This window comes from Aphelocoma coerulescens, chromosome 24, assembly GCF_041296385.1.
Source record: "Aphelocoma coerulescens isolate FSJ_1873_10779 chromosome 24, UR_Acoe_1.0, whole genome shotgun sequence".
Lineage (NCBI taxonomy): Eukaryota > Metazoa > Chordata > Aves > Passeriformes > Corvidae > Aphelocoma > Aphelocoma coerulescens.
Window position 1 is genome coordinate 430466 of NC_091037.1, and position 18800 is coordinate 449265.

The 18800-nt window shown below is 43.9% G+C and overlaps 1 protein-coding gene across 1 annotated transcript in view; it reads right to left on the reverse strand.

Annotated features, from left to right (window-relative positions):
• The window catches only part of KMT2A (lysine methyltransferase 2A), a 42106-nt gene that overhangs the window by 17196 nt on the left and 6110 nt on the right, over positions 1-18800 (reverse strand). Inside the window, exons 2-18 of the mRNA XM_068994700.1 lie at positions 16381-16450; positions 12681-15346; positions 11220-11397; positions 10613-10847; positions 9556-9620; positions 8656-9027; positions 7969-8042; positions 7191-7319; positions 6221-6334; positions 4927-5073; positions 4577-4672; positions 3659-3779; positions 2785-2898; positions 2255-2439; positions 1497-1670; positions 627-737; positions 303-376 (exon numbers count right to left, since the gene is read on the reverse strand). Coding sequence (XP_068850801.1) covers positions 303-376; positions 627-737; positions 1497-1670; positions 2255-2439; positions 2785-2898; positions 3659-3779; positions 4577-4672; positions 4927-5073; positions 6221-6334; positions 7191-7319; positions 7969-8042; positions 8656-9027; positions 9556-9620; positions 10613-10847; positions 11220-11397; positions 12681-15346; positions 16381-16450 — 4925 coding nt within the window. The remainder of the gene's footprint in view (positions 1-302; positions 377-626; positions 738-1496; positions 1671-2254; positions 2440-2784; positions 2899-3658; positions 3780-4576; positions 4673-4926; positions 5074-6220; positions 6335-7190; positions 7320-7968; positions 8043-8655; positions 9028-9555; positions 9621-10612; positions 10848-11219; positions 11398-12680; positions 15347-16380; positions 16451-18800) is intronic.

Consider the following 18800-nt stretch of genomic DNA (forward strand, 5'->3'; position numbering starts at 1 on the left):
ATGCAGGAGGGCTACCCCAAACGGAGGAGAGAGAAGGAGAGGGAAGGAAGGTCAGGACTGACAAGCCAACGCACAGTATACATAGTTCTAAATAAGAATTTCAGTTACTCTGCTTAAAACAAGGAAGTGTGTACAAAACACGGGAATGGGATTACTGTGTAACTTCTTAGGAAAATCTAAAAAGGAAAAGAAAAAGGGAAAAACAGAAATTCCAACCCCACAAACAGGCGCTTTCAATACGTTTTGCTTGGCCAGCTGGCAAACAGCAGGGTGTTGCAGTCAGATAGAGAACAATTACTTACTTGCTTGTTACTTTATTTGGCTCCCAAAATCTGGACTTTTTTACACTGAACCATGGAAAAACACGCTCCATTTGCTAAAGGAAAACAACATCCCATGAGAAAAGTTGGACAACATACCAAAAAATTCAAAGACGTTCAGCCAAGATATACACATGTAAATGCACAACTAGTAACATTTCATTAACATTAACAATTCTGACAATGTATTATTTTATTCCTGGAAAGACCCAAGCAAGGCTAAATGTGGTGGCCCTTTGGACTCCAACATCAACAAGTAGTGGTAGGATACCAAGCAGATTTCAAAGTAACTGAAGGCCAGCTCACCCGAATAAAGAAGGACTTGACCATGCTGTTGGCCTTCTTAATCTCTGGCTGCCCCCCATCAGAATTAATGGCTGCTTGAATTATCTTCACAATGTCATCACTAAAATCCAACTGTAAGAAATCCACAAAACTTCACATTAACAGGATTGTCTTTTGCACAGCTATACCAACCACTAATTTTTTAAGGCATCAATGACATCAAAGACTAACAAGACATCAGATGACTGTAAGATTGAACCAGAGCATCAACTTAAAAGCAGAAAGGGAATTTGGCTGAGAAGAAACAAGCAGCCCTCTGCATTTGTAAACTGGCTGGCAGAGCTGCTACACCCACAACTGTGGTTGACTGCTGACTGGTTTTAAATCCACTAAACTAGCTGTCTCACAAGGATTTGATCAAAATCTGGTGCCAGGACATTTGCCAACCACTTTGCAATATACAATGTTCCTCAAGATTAAAAATTTTGTAGGAAAAAAAGAGGAAAAGGCTGCTCTCTGCAAAGAGAACTGAACCATGAAGCCTTAGTTTCCAGCTAACCAACTAGCAGCAGGGCTATTTGGCCAGGCCTTCAGTCAGAATTTGCATGTTCAGAATGACCTGTCCTGCTTTTATCTACATACATGTCTGACTAAGAGCAAATGGGGTATAACCAAGTACCACTGCTGGCTACAGAGAACCCCACAAAAGCATCAATTACTTGTGTCTGGACCAATATTAACCAGCATCAGCCAGAACTATTTTTAGCAGCATGATAACCCACTTCCTTGTTCCTAAAGAAAAGGCTTAAACTGCTCCGTTATGAACACCATAGGTAATAAAGCAATTCACAGTGTCTAGTGACAGAGTGGAACATGACAACTTTGACATACCACAGAAGTATAACCTCCTTGATCCATTTTCCTTTTCACTCCTTCCAGATCCAGGGGTTGCTGCTCCTCCTGTTTACTGACTTCTGTTAGAACAGGAGGATCGGGACCCTCAGGAGAGCTTCTGGATGGGATACTCTCTTCTGTCTCAGGATTTAAATCAGGCGGTTTTGCTGCCTGTGAACACCAGCAACGAGACAGAGAGATTGACTACTGAAATGCAGCTACTCCTGAAGATACACTCTCAAGCACATTTATTGGCCCAAAGATTCTCGCTAATGTGAAGAAAAGGAGACCAGAGTTCTGAATTTCTGTCCGAAATGTAGGGGCAACAATGAAAAGCTCTTGACCAGCTTTCTGCTGAGACCTGTAAGGTGCACAGCAGGACAGAGCCATCAGGCGGTAAGGATCAAACTCATTGCTCAGAAGTCTTATTTCTGAATGCGTTATTTCAAGACAAAGATCCTGTTCTTCTGTCAGAAAAGCACCTTCACCATCACAGAGCTAAATCCTCCCATTCCTTGAAGAACTTTACCCTATTTTTCTTTCAGCTTCACAAGTTGTATCACAGATACCCACTTCTCTGCTTCCAAAGGAATCAACAAAAGAAAGAAAAAATATAGATAAATCACAGCACGTTGTTCCAAGTACGATGCAGACACTTCTGCAGTATGAGGCACAGCAACAACTCAACAACTCAGCTGAGTTCTACGTACACTTCAAGTCAGAGTAACACCAACAGGGCACAGGCCCCAGCTTACCTGTCGATACCGCAGTAAGTGGCTGGTAGTTCTGGAATTCAACAGGGCTGTTAAAACCTGCTTCAAGGAAATCTGCAGCTCCTTTTCCAGTGCCAGACGCCATTCTGCAGGATGCTGGTCTGTACAGTTAATGCAGGTGTACGCAACACTCTCGGGCAAGTTGGAGAGTATCTCATACATTTCATCTGGAGACAAAAGAAGACAAGATAACCATCTGAACTGCTTTACTGAAGGATACAGGGAAAATCCCTGCCCTGCACTTGCTGCCTAGCTGAAACACTTTTCATGTAACAAAAGCCCCTTGTACAGCTAATTGAGGGACAATGCCTTTGAGGAAAGTCCTGTGCTTTCAGGATGTCATTGATATTAGCACTGGTTTACCTGTTGTCACTCTACAGGTATTTTTCAGGTAGGTCACAACAGGTGAGCATGTTAAAGTAACACTCTAGTACAAAGGTCCAAGACTTGATTGCTTTGGTCTAATCACTGCCCCATGTTTTTCAGTACTGAGAGGATGAGGTTTTCCTTACCAGAAAGGTTTTCACATTTGGAGTGGACCCAGCGGTCGCATTTCCCACACTGCATCATCTTGCTCTCGTAGTCATCATCATCGTAGCATTTGTCACAGAGAGGACAAAAATTTCCTGCAAACAAAATGGGATCTTATCAGAAGTTTGGGTGCCAAGCACACCTTAAAGGCTCTGTGGTTACTTACTGGTTGCTTAAAAAGAAAGCAGCTCCGAACACCCCTCCCAATAAACTGCCAGCACAGTCCCTTCTACTATTATGAGGCTACAAAAAAAACTTTGGAAGGCCACCAACTACTTTAGAATTCCATGGCTGGGCAGCCATTTTTTGGGCATGGCGAGACTAACAAAATACTATATTCAAGAGCAAAATGAAAGGACAAAGATGACACATAGGCAAGAAATTAGGTGGAACATTCAAAACTTTCTATTTCAAGATTTTTCCCCAGAACGCCCTCTGAGGTACAAAGGCATCGTGTACAGCAACTAACACAAGGAACAACCACTTTACAATAGAAATTTTGCTTTAAAATTGCTTTTAAGTCAAAAGTATTTTAAAATGTCTTTTCCTCACCTCAACTGCTACTTGAAACTCTGGGGCAACAAGTGTGCAATAATTCCTTTATATGGCAGAGTGTTTACATGCTGAAAGCCCCAAACTTAAAGCAGTGGTGACTTCGGTGAGCCACTGCACAACCTAAGATCCTGGCTTTGAACTATTACGTGTGCTTTCAGGCTCGACCATAACCAGCCTGCATTGCTGGCTGGACTGTGCCAAGCTCAGGTGCCACGCTGGCCCTCTGCCCACTCACACTGGCTGATTCAAAACCAAGCAGCTGAGGAAGCTCCTGCTGTAAAGAATCACAACTTTATGTACCTTTAGCAAAGAGTTTGGCACAATCATGACACAGGGAGAAGTCATGAGACCACTGTGCATCCCACCCTTTGCCTGGTGTTGTTGATCCACAGCTCTTGCAGCGAACACACTTGGTACATATCTGGAAAATGAATTCATTTGGCATGAATTACTTGCTTTTATCCAGCAGTTTCTGTGCTTTCAACACATTTCATAATTTTTATTATTTCATAAGTGCTGAGATGTTACCCAACAGAACAAGGAGTTTTAAATGCTGAAACTTTCACTGAAAAGAACCGAGCTCATTTCCTTTATGGTAAGATGGTGATAATGCAACAAGAGAAAACATGACACCAAATCACAGTATAGTTCTTTTGTCCTTCATATTTGCACTGAAGAAAATATCACCTTTCCCTCACATAAAACACACGTAGTTGTGGCAGTTCTTCTGATCTAAAACACAAAGTCCTATTTTAACAGTTTTTAAACTCTGTATGTTGTAGAAGGAAACACGTATGAAGTCTTAGAAGCAAATACACTACAGGCGCTTGTTTAGAACAAAAGCCTGAAAGACACAAATTAGCACATTAATCTGAATTGTCTCTCAATACCAGAATCAATGGGTTTGTTAACAAGGTAAATGCTTCCATTTTAAAGACCTTCTTCCATGTTATGAAACTATGATCAAAAAACTCACTATGATCTTATGACTTACTACAACTGAAAAAAGGGGTAATCTCTTTAAAAATTCTGCTTTCTTCAAACATATCAACCAGCCACCTCACTATCTATTTCCAAATGTACTTTCTGATGCAATAGGCACCTTGCCTTGAAGAGATGAGGAACTGCATCAGAGGAAATCACCTGCAGAGCTCTGCTCCATGGCATTACCATCAGTCAACAAATGAATTACCCAAAAAAGAAATTAAAATCCCTCACCCAAACTTTCTTTTTCTTGGTGGGTTTTGTTGGGTAGTTTGGGCCCAGGCACTCAGGGTGATAGCTGTTTCGGCACTTGTTACACTCCAGCAACTGCTACAAGAATAAGGGAAAAAAGCATTAGTACAGACACCCTGCAAAGGGATGCAAAATTCTGGACTTTGCCATTTTTGATTGGATTCCCCCACTCAGGTCATGAGAAAGAAGCTGCAATGGAGCAACTCAAGAGGCCTCCTCCCCGGCGCACAGAGACTCTGCTCCTGGCACATGCTTGCTGGCCGCCCTCCGGAGCGAGAGGAGCCCTGGGAGCAGTGGGGGTGCTGCTCAGTCTCCCAGTGGTTTTGGGGTACCTTGGTGGCCTGGTGCTGTCTCCCACAGACGTGGCAGAACTTGCAGCGACGGCAGCACCAGTTCTCCAGCTGGTCTTCCTGGGGCCGCTCGCTCTCCTCCAGGCAGAATTTGTGGAAGGGCTCACAGCAGACCTGGCAATATACAAACTGCAAGGGGGGAGAGGCAGGTTTTAGCAAAGCAGAAGCTGCTCCATGTTCCCAAACCAGCCCCCTTGTGCTCCGAACTATTTTGAATTCTGCTTTACAACTGACAGGACAAGATTTTAGGAGGGAAACTGTGTATTTCAGGTAACCTAAACACCGACTGGACACCTCACGCCCACTGGGAGTCTGGTACCTGTTAACTAAGTGCTTTGAGCATTAACAAAGGCCTATAGGGTTCTTCAGGATCTCCCTCCCTCACTTCCTCCTTGTATTACAAGCCAACTGCACCAGAAGACACACTTGGTGCATGAAGTAGGGACATGCAGAGCAAAGAAAAGTCTCTCCCTCCATTCAGTCCACTTTGCCATTACAAAGCTCTTCTAATTTCTCTGTATTCTGTCCAAGGCTGGTTGTATCAGAAAAACAATCATCCTCAGGGCACAGACACTGCAGGCTCACAGGGAACGTGGGAATCATTTGTCCTCTGGGGGCCCCTGACTAAGAAGGGGATGGCTCCATGCCCCACAGGGCCTTCATGGACCTCAAGTGCACTGATGTCCACATCCAGAACTTAACCCCCTTTTCCCCTGCCCAATCATCAGAACCCAGGCCCTCCTAGAGCACTAGCACCATTTTCCCAGGTCAGCTGGTCTGGATGCTGAGAAGGCACCTATCTACACCTGGAAATGCATTTAACACATCTCAATCCAGCTCTTTAGGCAGCGCCAGAACCTTTCCAGTCATGTTTCTGTAACAGTTTGCAGCTCTTGGCAGATACAGATGCACCTGGAAAAGTCAATGCTGCCTAAAACCCTTTAGCACCATTGGGCAGTCCTTCTTATTTCAGGTTAAAAGAGAGCAAAGCTCCTGCTTTACACCAGATGTGAGTTCCCAAATTTAGAGACATGGGTGCTCTCAAATATGCTGTTCTTCACAACTCATACGCCTCTAAAAAAAGCACCCTTGAAGTTTCCAAACTGATTTTAAATACCTTGCCCGTTAGTATCTTGGGACAAATTCTAGCAAGGACAGATTTACAGGTATTATTTTAATTTCTTCTGGATTAAGGTAATTATAATTTTTATTTATTTATTTTTGTAACAATACAGTGCTGTAATTAAGTCATCAACAGCAGAACACAATGCTTTACCTCCACATGTCCACTGCTGGCACAGAGAAAACACACCACCCTGGGAGTAATAGGTACCGAGGTGACGATGCCTAACCCACCCATCTCCCAAACATTCTCCACTTCACAGTCCTCCTGAAAGTACAAAAGGACACATCACCATGCAGAACAAGGCAATACAACATCAGTACAAATTGCTCATGTGACTGCTTGGTTCTGGGCCTGTGATTAAGATGTCTCAAACTGAAATAATTTGAACGTCTACCTCAGTCTACTTTACAGTGTATTCTGGGAGAGTCACACCTCGGCGCTGTTCCTGCCGAGAGCGCTCAGTGGCATGCTAGAGCCTTCCTTCTAGGGAAAGCAAACCTAAGGAACAGGACAATGCTTTTCACAATTGCACAAGTATTACTAAAAGTGAAATTTCAAAAGAATTATACTTTATTAAAGCTCCATATTTGTATAAACACTTATGAGATCTCACTATGATCTCCAGTATCAACACTTATAGATGGACTGAAAAATTATTAGGAAAATATTAATTTTTATTATTATTTCAACACTGTTGTTCAAAAATGTACATGATTTATCATTTTAAAACCCCAGATATACCCCAAACGTTGTGAATTACAAGTTACTAACATTTTCCCCAAATCTTGTTGGCTCAAGTTGTGGTAAGGTTTTAAAGTTCCATCTTAATGGAATAATTCTTCATAAACCTCAAATTCTTGCTCATCCTCACACATTGACAGTTAAGGTTTTAAAGCTTTAAGTGTCTCTTCATCCAGTACTCTAATTATAAGAAAAAAAAGGCATAACAAGCTTTTAAGAATCAACCAAGTGACTTGTCATGAGGCTCCTATTTTGCGGTTCCCTCTGAAAGGTACCAGACACACAAACTCAGCAATTACTGCCAGCACTTTCAGAGGACTCTAGTTCCAGTGTCTAGAGCCAAGGGACATTCAAATACTTAAAACATTTTGTCCTCTACCTTGAAATCCACTCGGATTCTGTGGACTCCATCTGTAGGTGGCTTTTGCTTGGAACTGCTGCCATTAGTCAGAGTGCTGAGCAAGTTCAGTGTGCTGCTCTCTGGCTTGCTTAGAGGAGGGGGCTTTTCCTGGTCAAGCAAAGGAGCCTGCATTAATCCCGACTCTGGACGTTACAACTTAACCAGCATTTATATCCAGTAATAATTCACAAATCCCCAAAGCAGCACAAAATTAACAACTGTTACAAAGCTTTTTCTCCTGGCCAGATTTCCTTCAGCAGGTAGGGAGGGTTACAAAGCTGCAGGGAAGTGACCATTCTACAAACCATTCCCTAAGAGCATTCCATATGCAATTACAGTCCTAATTCCATGTGCTCTACCATCACACTGTTCTCTCATCAGAGCATGGGCTGGTGTTTTGCTGCAGTGGGGCAACTCTGGGTTTAAACAGGCTCTACTCACTTCTCCCTCAGGTTTACACAAGACAATACTTTTTTTCCATGATTGAGCTATTTCTGAGACAAAGGTAGTTGCATATTTTATGGAAAAGCTAGCCTCCACCCTCCAACACACAAATCTACAAAATAACATCTGAACTGAATCTTAGGCATAGGCCACGTTTTTTGCTGTCCACATACTGCCATATACAAGGGAAAATCTAACATCTTTAAGAACCAAATAAAAAAACCTGCAAAGAGTTAAGCAATACAGTTCTACTTTCTAGACAGAAGTTCCAGGTGCTTGAAATTTTACTGACTGTATAAAAAACAGTATTCACCTTTTCTTTTGGTTTCTGTTTCACAGGGAAAGTTGGACGGGGAGCAATTTTTTTCTGTTTGCTTTGTTCTGTGCCTAGGAAGGGGGGGAAAAATTATGAGTATTTCAAGTAACTAACAGCCACCTGTAGAGAAGAAAAGGGAAGGAAATCAGCTGGGTAATGTGCGATGAGTTTTAGACTAGAATTTTTCCACCCTCTTCTGTGGCTGCACCTCCCCAGCTATGAGCAGTCTCTTTGAGGCAAGACTACAAGAAGAGTTTGCTCTGCTCACAATGGAGCACTGTGGGTACAAAGCCACAGAAATCCCAGAGCGACCTGGCTGGTGACTGTTCACACTGCTCTGCACTACATACAATAGTGGACTATACTTTTGCAGTAAAAGATTACATCCTCCTGGTTTCACATTCAGAATGGGAAGTTGACAGACTTAACAATACTGAAAATACTCTTCAAGAGTGGCACAACTATAAGACTCAGAGTCCCAACCAGGATAGCCATCTTTCTCCTTGCCCTAACATACACTGTGGCTCAATAAAAAGGAAGACAGTTCTAAGCAAAATTTTCAAAATAATCTGCTGAAATTTTAACACACCATAAAGCATTCATCAGATTTAAAATGCACCAGCTTTTAGCAGTATTGTTACTTAACAGGACTCAAACATATCGAGGATAAATAGTCCCATTTACCTATTTCTGGTTGGGGAGTCTGCTTTTTCTTGGGCTCAGAAGTGCTAAGTTTAGGTGCTTCTTTTTTCAAAGGTCCTGAGCTTGGTGGCTGAGAAGGAGAGAGCTGGACTGGCTGGCACATCTGCTTGCCAGTCTTTCTGGTACCAGATGCAGGGACCTGTTTGGGCTCTGACACAGAAACGGAGGAATTCCCATCCTCATGCTTTTCCTCAACAGGCTTACGGGCAGGCTCACTGCTCTTCTTCCCAGAATTGTCTTCTCTTGGTACAACAGCCTGAGGAGTTTGTTTCTGTCCAGAGTCCAACTGGTTTTTTCCAGAATGGCTTTCTTTCTTCTCATTTGTCTTGGATTTCTTCTCTTTCTTTTTTGCAGCTAAGAAAAAGAAGCACAGATAAAGCAACACAGACAAAATGGTGTGACTTCAAATGATTTGCTGCTCTTTTAAAACAAGGATACAGACACTTTGATTCAGAACTTTGTCATTTTGTCATACAAAAGAAAAAACTGTACTCAAAAAATAAACTTGGCTTATACTTCAATCCATGTTCTCTCACACCTTGGGCCCCTATTTTGCAACAGCAATAAGCAACACCCTCCTGCAGTAACACAGATTCAGAGCTGAGAGCAGACTTTGCGAGGAAGGAAAAGGAAGCAAAAGGAAGGAAGCAAACCAGTCCAGTCAGCATCAGTCCAGTGCTGAGAGACACTGGGGTGTACAATGTCTGTCAGTACTCACATCTTCCTGCCCCTTGCACCTGCCACCAACAGTGCAGGCAGGTTGGCACCCTGCAGAATAACCTTTGTAAGCTCAGTGTACCCACAACGACAGCACAGAGAGCAAAACCTACAAAATGAAAACTTCTGTCTTGTGCTATATGCAAGGCAAATCTTTCAGCCTACCTTTAGCTTGCTTCTGGAGATAAGCTTTTGAAGGCATCCACTGTAGATTCTGACATTTCCTCATTCTAAAAAGAAAGAACATGTCATGAAATCAGAACAAAGATGCAGACATTAAGAGGGCAGTCCGTAAATACTGAACATCAAAAACTGAAAATAACATTACCAATACACACACTACTTCTGTTCAGACAAAACCGAATACTCTTGGAGTGAGACTGGATTAGGGGACCAAGTCTTTTGCTAACCTGATTCAACTTTATTCCCTGTTTGTCTTACGCTTGGCATATATTGTCTTCTGTAGATTGGGCCAGGATTTGTTTCCTCCTCCATTCCTGCAGCAGGGCTCGTGACTCTGAAATCCAGCCCAAAGCCTGGGCAAAGCTGCTGAGAGCAAGACTCCTTCTAGTCTGCAGAGTGTTCTCACACAGCAATTCTCACAGCAAGTCTTTATAAATAGCTCTTATACCACAACAATCTACTGGTGCCACTTTAGCTGCTGCCTTTTCAGATAGATTATCTAGTCTGGTAAAATCAATTTAATACAGCAATATAAAAAAAAAAAAAGGTTCAGTCTAAGTGACCTGTATAAAAAATGACAGAAGAAATCAAGGAAGAATGGTATTTCTTAATGATATCAAGAGACACCTTTGATATACAAAGTGTCTATAAGCTAAATAAACACCAGCTTGAAAACACAAGCTCCTCATGAATGCAGTTTGGGAAAATAAGAGATAAATATTTACGTGCACATTGCCTTCCTTGCAAAATCCTGTACTGCCTAACAAAAGCCACAGATCCCACACCGAACAATTCTCAATACTCTGCCACTTTCATCAAACTGAGAATAAACCAGAACTGAACTCCAGAGAAAGAGCTCTGAATTGTGGTTTAGAGTCTCAAACTGTTTACAGTCCCTTGCTTTGATCCAGCCTCAGCCCAGGTCAAGCTCAGTCCAAGCCCTGACACAGGGTAAATCTGCTGTTCCTGACCCAGTGCGTGAGTACACTTATCCCACTCCGAGCATGGATTAGCTCAACAGTCTCTCAGACACACTTACTTGCAGCACTGCTTCTTTATATTGCGCCCACCAAACTTGGGTTTGTCTAGACAGTTAGTGCAGACACCACAGTCCTCTGGAACCTGACAGCCCGAACACTGCCCGCAGCGCCTGGAGCGCCGGCCCTTCTTCACCGGAGGTTCTTGCTGTGCCTTGTTTCTGGTAACCGGCTTAATGGGCTTGATAGGTGGAGCAAGAGGTTCAGCCTCTTCTGAGCCAGCTATCGATGACTTATCTACCAAAAGAATATTTCTAATGTGAATTTGCTGATGTCAAAGAATGTTTCAGGAGTGTCTAATTTAGCCCATGAAGCCTAAGTTCATCTGCAGAGCCACACGGATGCATGTGATTCTGCGTATACACGTGTGCACACATGTACATGTGCACACACCCCTCAGCAGGACACAGGTTTGGTGCAGAACACACGTATTTAACACAGTTCCTAATAGCTTAAAGGATTAACCCTGTTTGAGGGGCACTGTAACAGAGAGCCCAGAGATCTTTAACATACTTTCCCTTGTTAATCACTTGAAGTCCTCATTTTAAGCAGTCAATAGAAGCTGACTCTGTATGGACCCACAGATGAAAACCAGAAATCCTAACTCACCATCATTCCCCATGGAAGACAGTATCTTCTCCCGCTCTTCCCACGGTAAGGCACTCAGAGTGGGCATGTCATCAGGAAACACTGCTCGCTTGCGGCCCAGTGCAACAGCTGCTCTCCTGCACACATGTTTTATTCGTGGTCCTCGGACTGACGTTTCTGATGAATCACTCTCTTGCCCCTAGATTTCAGAACATGAGAGCAGACAGTATTCCTAAGAAAGTTACCAAAATGAGGCTGAGAAACATGTAATGGAAACGTCTAAGCAAATTATATCTTAGCTTGCATTTTGTAAGAATCAGGATAAAAACAAAGACTCTGCCTTCTGAGCCTCAGTTATCCAAGAAAGGATAAATGCAAGAGAACAAAAGGTTTGACTCAATTAGAATTACAAGGTAAGTCTCTATCCACTACAGGAAAGCCAACTTGCTCATGAAGCCATGTTATCAAGACAGTGACATAAAAAAAATCAAGAGTCCACTGGAACTGAAGCAGCACCTGGTGCTGACTGATCCAGCAGAAGCCAGTAGTAGATGAGGCTGTCTGAGAGCTTTGCACCTGCTGACGTTTCAGATGAGGAGGTTGGGTTTACTGAGGTGCTAAACAAATGGAGCACTTTAGTGCAATTTTCCATGTTTTCCTAAGATTCTGGAATCTCTCCCACTGAAAGAACTGTCCCAAACAAGCGACTGTGAGAATCTGGGATTCTGCTATACCAGGCCAGTCATACAGATGCATGGGCGTCTTCATTTCAGAGACAAACAGCTGAAGGCTTCTCTATTTGAAGTATGTACTAGTGATTTTCAACACTAGTGCCGCTACAAAAAGCAAAAATTTAAATAAAAAGTGTTCCCTGAAAACGTATCTCACCTTCCCTTCTGGCAGGCAAAGAGGACTGCAGAATAGGGTGGTTTTGGGGCGGGGAAGAGGGAAAAGAGGAAAGTGGTAGGAAGCAGTTCCCCAAATCACATGCAAAATTCCAATGGATTTTCCTCCCTCCCATAAGTCAGAGATCACTGCATAAAGCTAAAAAACAGAGAGAAAGATAAAGGAACAACTTTCTCTTCAGAAGCCAGCTTTACACTCGAGGAGGGTCCCCGAGAAACATCGAGGCCAAGACAGACACTGCATTTTGCTGGAACCACACTTTTCAGAGCAAGTACTGCTCTAGATAATTGCTTTGCTTAGATTTATTCAGAGAAACCCAATAAGCAGCTATGCTGTACTGGTCTCCAAAGTGCATGCAGCTCCCCTCTGAGCTGACTACACAGCAGCTCCCTCTTCCCCTCAGCTTCTGCCCAGGACTCCTTATTTTTGTGTCGTTTGCCATCTGTTGCACTAACAGCTGCTTAGCTTGGCACATTAATTCTTCACGCTCAGTATACAAAAGCTACTTGTGACTTTCAGGACAAGTTCAAAGTAAGATGCACTCTAGCAAAAAACTCAACTTGGAAAAAGGAATACCTGTGCTTTTGGCTGATCTGCTTGTTTGAGGGACTTGCTCTTCTCAATCTTGTACAGCTGGGCTTTTGCCTTTTTCAGAAGACTGGCTACCCTCTTGTCAGTCATTGGCAGTTTGTCTGCTTGAGCCAACATAGAACTGATGGAAGAAGCAGAATGCTTAACAGTGCTTGATGAAGGAGCAGAAAGACGCAGAGCTTTTTCCTTCTCCAAAGATGGCACGGTGGGGCTGAGGTCCAGGTCTGATTTGTCCAGCCCCCCTCTACCTTTCTTGGATGTTTTGGTTTTGACAGCTGCCATATCTACCAGAGCAGCAGTGGAAATGTCTGTCACGGGATCTACTGCTGTAGACTTCTTCCGCCCGGCAGTTTTTTTGGCAGATGATGATGCTGCAGCATCTTCACTGGCTTTTTCTTTGGGCATTTTACCTACAGGAAACAAAGCAGCGCTACTCTGTATTTCTGACCCTTTTCTCCTTTTCTCTTTCCTTGACTCCCGTTTGTTCTCCTTTTCTCTCTCTCTGTCTTTCTCTCTGTTCTTGTCCTTCTCCAGGCCTTTGTCAGCATCTTTATCTTTGGAGAGTTCTTCTGCTGCCCTGTCCTTGTTTTTGCCTCTCTCTGTCTGGGGACTTGATGTGAACCAGGGGAAGAGAGGAGTAGGGCTACCAGATGAGAAAGGCTCTGCTGGAGTGCTTGTCTGCTTCCTTGGTCTCTGGCTTCTTTCTGCTGATTCCCCAGACTGCGATAGGGAATGGGAAGGAAAAGTAAAAGTTGAATTTAAGGCACTAGTGGCAAGAGAACTAACTGAAATACTAGTTAATGAGGAAGAGACAGAAGACTGTGGGGTGAGAGTTGTCAGGTCAGAGGTACTAAGCCTTCCGCTCCTCGTCCTCATGGAGTGCGAAGGAGATCTGGGTTCTGATCGGATGGGGCTGAACGCTTTCCTCTTCCGTCTCCGAGAGGACGTGCCTGTGGCAGAGGTGCCTGTAGTGGCGCGACCGACTGATGAGGGCAAAGTTACAGACTCGAAGATCCGGGAGTGGGCCTCGCTTGGCGTGAATCGTGGTGCTCGCAGCAGAGGACTCCTCTTGTGCATATCAAACCTGGCTCCAGAGTGCAGTGAAAAGAGACGTGTGGGAGCTGTCGCACCTGGTGTTGAGAAGCCAGAGGCAAAGCCAACGTCCTCCGGTGTCAGCGGCGGGGGTCTGAAGTTATCAAATATCGGTTTGCGAATAAGACCCTCTTTGGCATACTTTGCTGATGAGAAGTACTGTGGCTCTGACCTGGAATGTTTCAGGGAGGTCCACCTAAATGTTGGCTCTCGCAGAATCGACTTTCGCTTCTCTTGCATTGGCGCAGCAGAAGCAGGGAGAAAGGGTGAGGCTAACGGTATGGTTGGAGGCATAAGCCAAGGGGTATGGTCTGAGATGCTTGAAGCAGGCTGCAGCGGTGGCGGGGGAGTGAGCAAAGGGGGAGGAGGAGAGGAGGAGGACTGCTGCTGCGGCACGCTTGGTAAGGCTGACAGCTTTTTTGCAGTCCTCTGGCCAAAACTTCTTTCTGTTATCGAAAACCTTCTGTTTCTCCTATCACTGTTATCATTTTCAGGGGACTGAGAAACAGGCAGGGGAGTGTGAACTTCTGGAGTATTGCTTCGCTCCTCAGAAAGCATCTGCATCTCCTCAGAAGCCTGGGAGTCTGTAGATGTATCCACGCTGGGGCTGCTGGACCGCGAGGAATCTGAAGACATCTGAGACGAATGCTGAGAAGCAGCGCTGGACTTTTCACTGGAGCCACAAGATGTAGCGCTAAACCTGCTGTTTGGTGTGGATTCTAGTCTGGATATTTTAATAGGAGGATCGTAGTCTTCATCCTCAATAAACCTTTTGGGTGTTTTGATAATCCGTGAAGAGATCGCACTCACAACTGGCATGATGAACTGTCGAATATTTTTGAGCTGGGTTCTCCCCTTCCTGCCCTGCAGTTTGGCTGCTTCTTTCTCAATCTTTTTTTGTGCTCCCTTTTTAGCCCTCTGCAAGAGTTGCTTAGCAATCGCAGCATCTGTCCTCTTGGTGGAAGGTATAATCCTAACAGGTTTAATCCTGCGTGGACTCTGTCTGATAGCAGCCTTCTCTTCCTTTGTGAGAGGTGGTGCGCCATCCTTTTCTTTGCGAATCCTCTGGGGCTTCTCCAGCTGTGAGTTTATGACTAAAGTTGAGGAAGTCTTTAAACGTTCAGAGGACGGTGGCCTGCCTCTCCTTCGCACAATCTGAACACTCTTCCTCCCAATCTGAAGTTTTGCCCCAGGTTTAAATTTAGATTTCAGTGGGGAAAGCTTACTAGTTCTTAATTTCTTGATTTTAGTTGCTTGCTGAAATGTAGTGGATGGTGATCTCTTGATTTTTTTCAGACTCTCTTTTTCTTCTTTGCTGCCCTTCTGAGTGTCCGACGTGTCCTTCTCCTGTGACAATTTGAACTTCACACTTGTAAGTGTTGGAGGTCTTCCTCGTCTTTTTTCCCCACTCTTTGACTCCTTCTTCTTTACTTTCTCCATGGATGTGGTTTCAGATTTGCTTGAAGGGGAACACACTGATGAAGAGTCTGACAGTACAGCTGAACTTCGGTCAGAACTGCTCCGGGGCCTCCCACGAGGTTTCCGTGGACTAGATTTAACTGAGAGGGAAGTAGAGAATGCACGGAACATATTAAATTTCTCCAAGTGTGGGATAAGCATTACCCAGGTCACACAAGTATATACTCAGTATCAGTCATGCTGCCCATATGTTGTCAAAATGCTTCAGATAATCAACAAATAAAAACAGTTTTATCACTACATGTATAGAGTACATGTAGTATACTTCCCAACAAACCTCTTTTCCCACATAAAATACCACACAGATAACTTGTTTAAAAATGCAAGCTTGTCTTCTCCCAACAACTACATACACAATGGCACCAGCCCAGTACCAACCTCATGCTGGGAAAGAGCAATAATTCTCAATGCCACCTTTTAAACACATTAATTTTTTTTTTAAACAGAGCACAGCTGGTTGAAAGGAAAAAAAACCCTTCTTTTCAAGTGCCATCCATCTGCACTGCTAAGGGAGAGGTCAAGAGAGCAAGACCAACAGGAGGCTGATACAAGACAATTTGCAAAACATTGGTTTTAGTTTTGAAGCACAGTTAATACTTGGCATTGACTTGGAGCCATCAAGCACAAGACTTGATTACTCACCTTGATCAATGCATTTCACTGCACCCTCACCAAGCCCAGCTATTTCAGTTCTGGATCTGCCCTTGCGCTAGCAAGGCGCTCCACCACAGTTTGCTGTTGAGGCCAAGCTGAGCAGATGATTATGGTGGCAGAGCAGAGTGCTCTGGTGAGAGCATTTATTGACAATAAGGCAACGAGGAGTCTACTGAAAGATACTGAAATAGCCAAACCAGTTTCAGACTGTTACTGTTAAATAGCTGCCTCTCCAGAACACTGACATGAGGTTTCAAATACTGGTTTCATCGTATAACTCTTTTACTCAAAGTTTCCTTGTTCCTTTACAGATCAGAATCCGAAACTAACTGCACTGAATCTAAAGACTGGTGTGGCTTTTATGGCAGATGAGATTTGGTGGAATAAACAGAAGAGGCACAGCAAAACTATCACAAAAGAAAACAGAAAGTCAACACCCAATCCTGCAACTTGAACTTACCTGTGGGGGACCTGGTGGGACTTCGTACTTTGACTTCTTCATCTGAACCAAAACCTAAAAACTGTTCATCCTGCAATGAGAAAGAGGATGGAAGTTTGAGGACATGGATATTAATGCTGAAATGAACTCCACTGTGACTGAAGCACAAAAGGATTCTAGAGGATTTTCCTTCCCCCAAAAAGATACTGGCATTTTTTCTTCTAACAAACAGTTGCTAAAAAGGAAATAAAACTTTCATATACACATATACAGCAACTACAGTTTACAGCTATGGAACAACCAAAAAGAGTTACAGGAAAACAAAGGACAAATATATACAGAAACAAACCCTTAATGCATAAAATCTGCTGCTCATATCAAACAACAAAGCTTTCCTCCTGTAAGCTATTATTCAAACCACCCTAAAGACACACTCCAGCAAAAGAAATGTTTCTGTGTGTATTATTCTAGTACAAATGCAGCCCAACTTCCTGCAAACTTATGCAAATCCTCTCTTTTTAATTCACTGATGAAAACCTGACCTGCTGGGAAGCTCTTCCCTCTGAAAGAGGCATGAGGTTAAAGGCTTGCTGTCCCACTGAGGCAGGTGTGTCAGGGAGTCTGTAAGCATCAGTCCAATTCATATGCCACCCAAATGTGTGGTGACATCTTTTTGTTTATATGTCATTCCACCTTTTCTAATCCATTTTCACCTCAAGTATTTATGTTGGCCAGTCTTAACTTTCCTATGAACTTTGGAAACAGAGATGCCACTTGTTGCTCTTTTTTTCAAAGCACTGTGTAATGTGGCCACTAAGCTTTGAGAAGGGCAGGCACAGTATCCTGCAAGTGAAAAGGGACAAGACTGTGAAAGGACAAGGTGAGCTGCACAAAGAAATAACACCCTTTCTTTGTGTTCTGCCTCATCTTTTTTACATGGAATTCCTACTTCATCTACTTACAGGGAAGATCAGGAAGAGCATCTCGGCTACTGACACTGCAGTCTGGCAGACCCGCACCTGCGTCTACAGGAGAGTCACGATGTGATGAAAAGCAGCAAGGCTTTAGACCAAAGCATTTCTCAAAATTTTCTGCCTGGCTTGTGTCTGATGAGTCCCAGCGTAAACAATTCAAACACGGTATGCTCTGACCAGGTGGACATCCAGGTTCTCAATGCAGATAATGCTCTGGCCAGTTAAATACATCATGTACCCCCTTGGGCTGCAGTTAATCGCTGTAAGCCATCACCAGCACATACACCTGCTGGAGCGTGGGGTGGCCCTGCCCCTCCTCCCATCCCTGCTGCCTATCTGCTCTTTGCACTTGCAGCAGAGATGACATGAAAACCAGAAGCAATGATAAAGCAGCATAAAAGAAATAAAATGATGCCACAAGACATTGCTTCTGCCTGAGGCACCTTGCATCACACAGAACCCTGAAAGCCATTCCCAGAAAGGGAGAAGCTACTGCTTCCGAAGTTCAGTCCTGCAGCACTGCAACCGGAGCAAGAGCAGCTGTGGGAGTGCCCAGCTGCCCGCTCCCAGCACTGCGGATACACGGCCTCGTCACGCCTGCCTGCTGCTCCAGAGCACGTGGGCTACAGCAGGATGTAAACACTGCTGTGCGGAGCAGCACTGCCTCTGTGGGCGTGGGCAGGGAAGGGGTCCCCAGCCCTGACAGGGGGGGAGGCTGTCAGCAGAGACAGGTGTGGGCTGAAACCCAGAGAAGGCACAGAGAAACAACAAGTACCTAAGAACAGTCAGGTTTAGAAACACTACAGGATCAGCTGCTCACCCTGTGCAATTTCCTGACTCGCACTGGCCTCCAAGTTCCTGTGGCTGCTACAGATCTCTTCTTCATTTTGTTATTCTGGGTCCTACAGTCATTATTATTTTATCTCTGACTACTAAACCAGTACTCGCCATATTCTTGACAATCACCTGACATAATCCACTATTAGAACTTGCATTATTTTCAAACTGAGCTCTGTTACCTTACTTTTCCAGTGGGATACATTAATTCTGGTTTTGGCCCAATAGCCTGGGAATGATAATTTTTTCCATTTCTTACCAAGCAGTCACCAGAAGCGTCTACAGCAAAAAGGCTCCTTCCACAAAACGGTCACTTTTGCTTCATTTACAACCACAAGTAGTATGACCAATATGTCACTTGTGTTTGCTTGTTCGGTGACATTCCTGAGTGTATTGGTGACCTCAAAACGGTTGCTGTCACTACCTGAGAAGGCAACCCTGTGACCTGTCAGAGAAGATCAAGAAAGCCACTAAGTACCACTAAGCATGTGCCAGGCTAAACCATCCAGTTGGCCATCACATGGCAAAATGCAGCTTTGAGGCAAACCAGGCAGAACAGCCTCCTTCCAGTTTGTCAGAAATGACTATAAACATGACAGATGGAGAGTGATTAAAAACCGTAAAGATTTT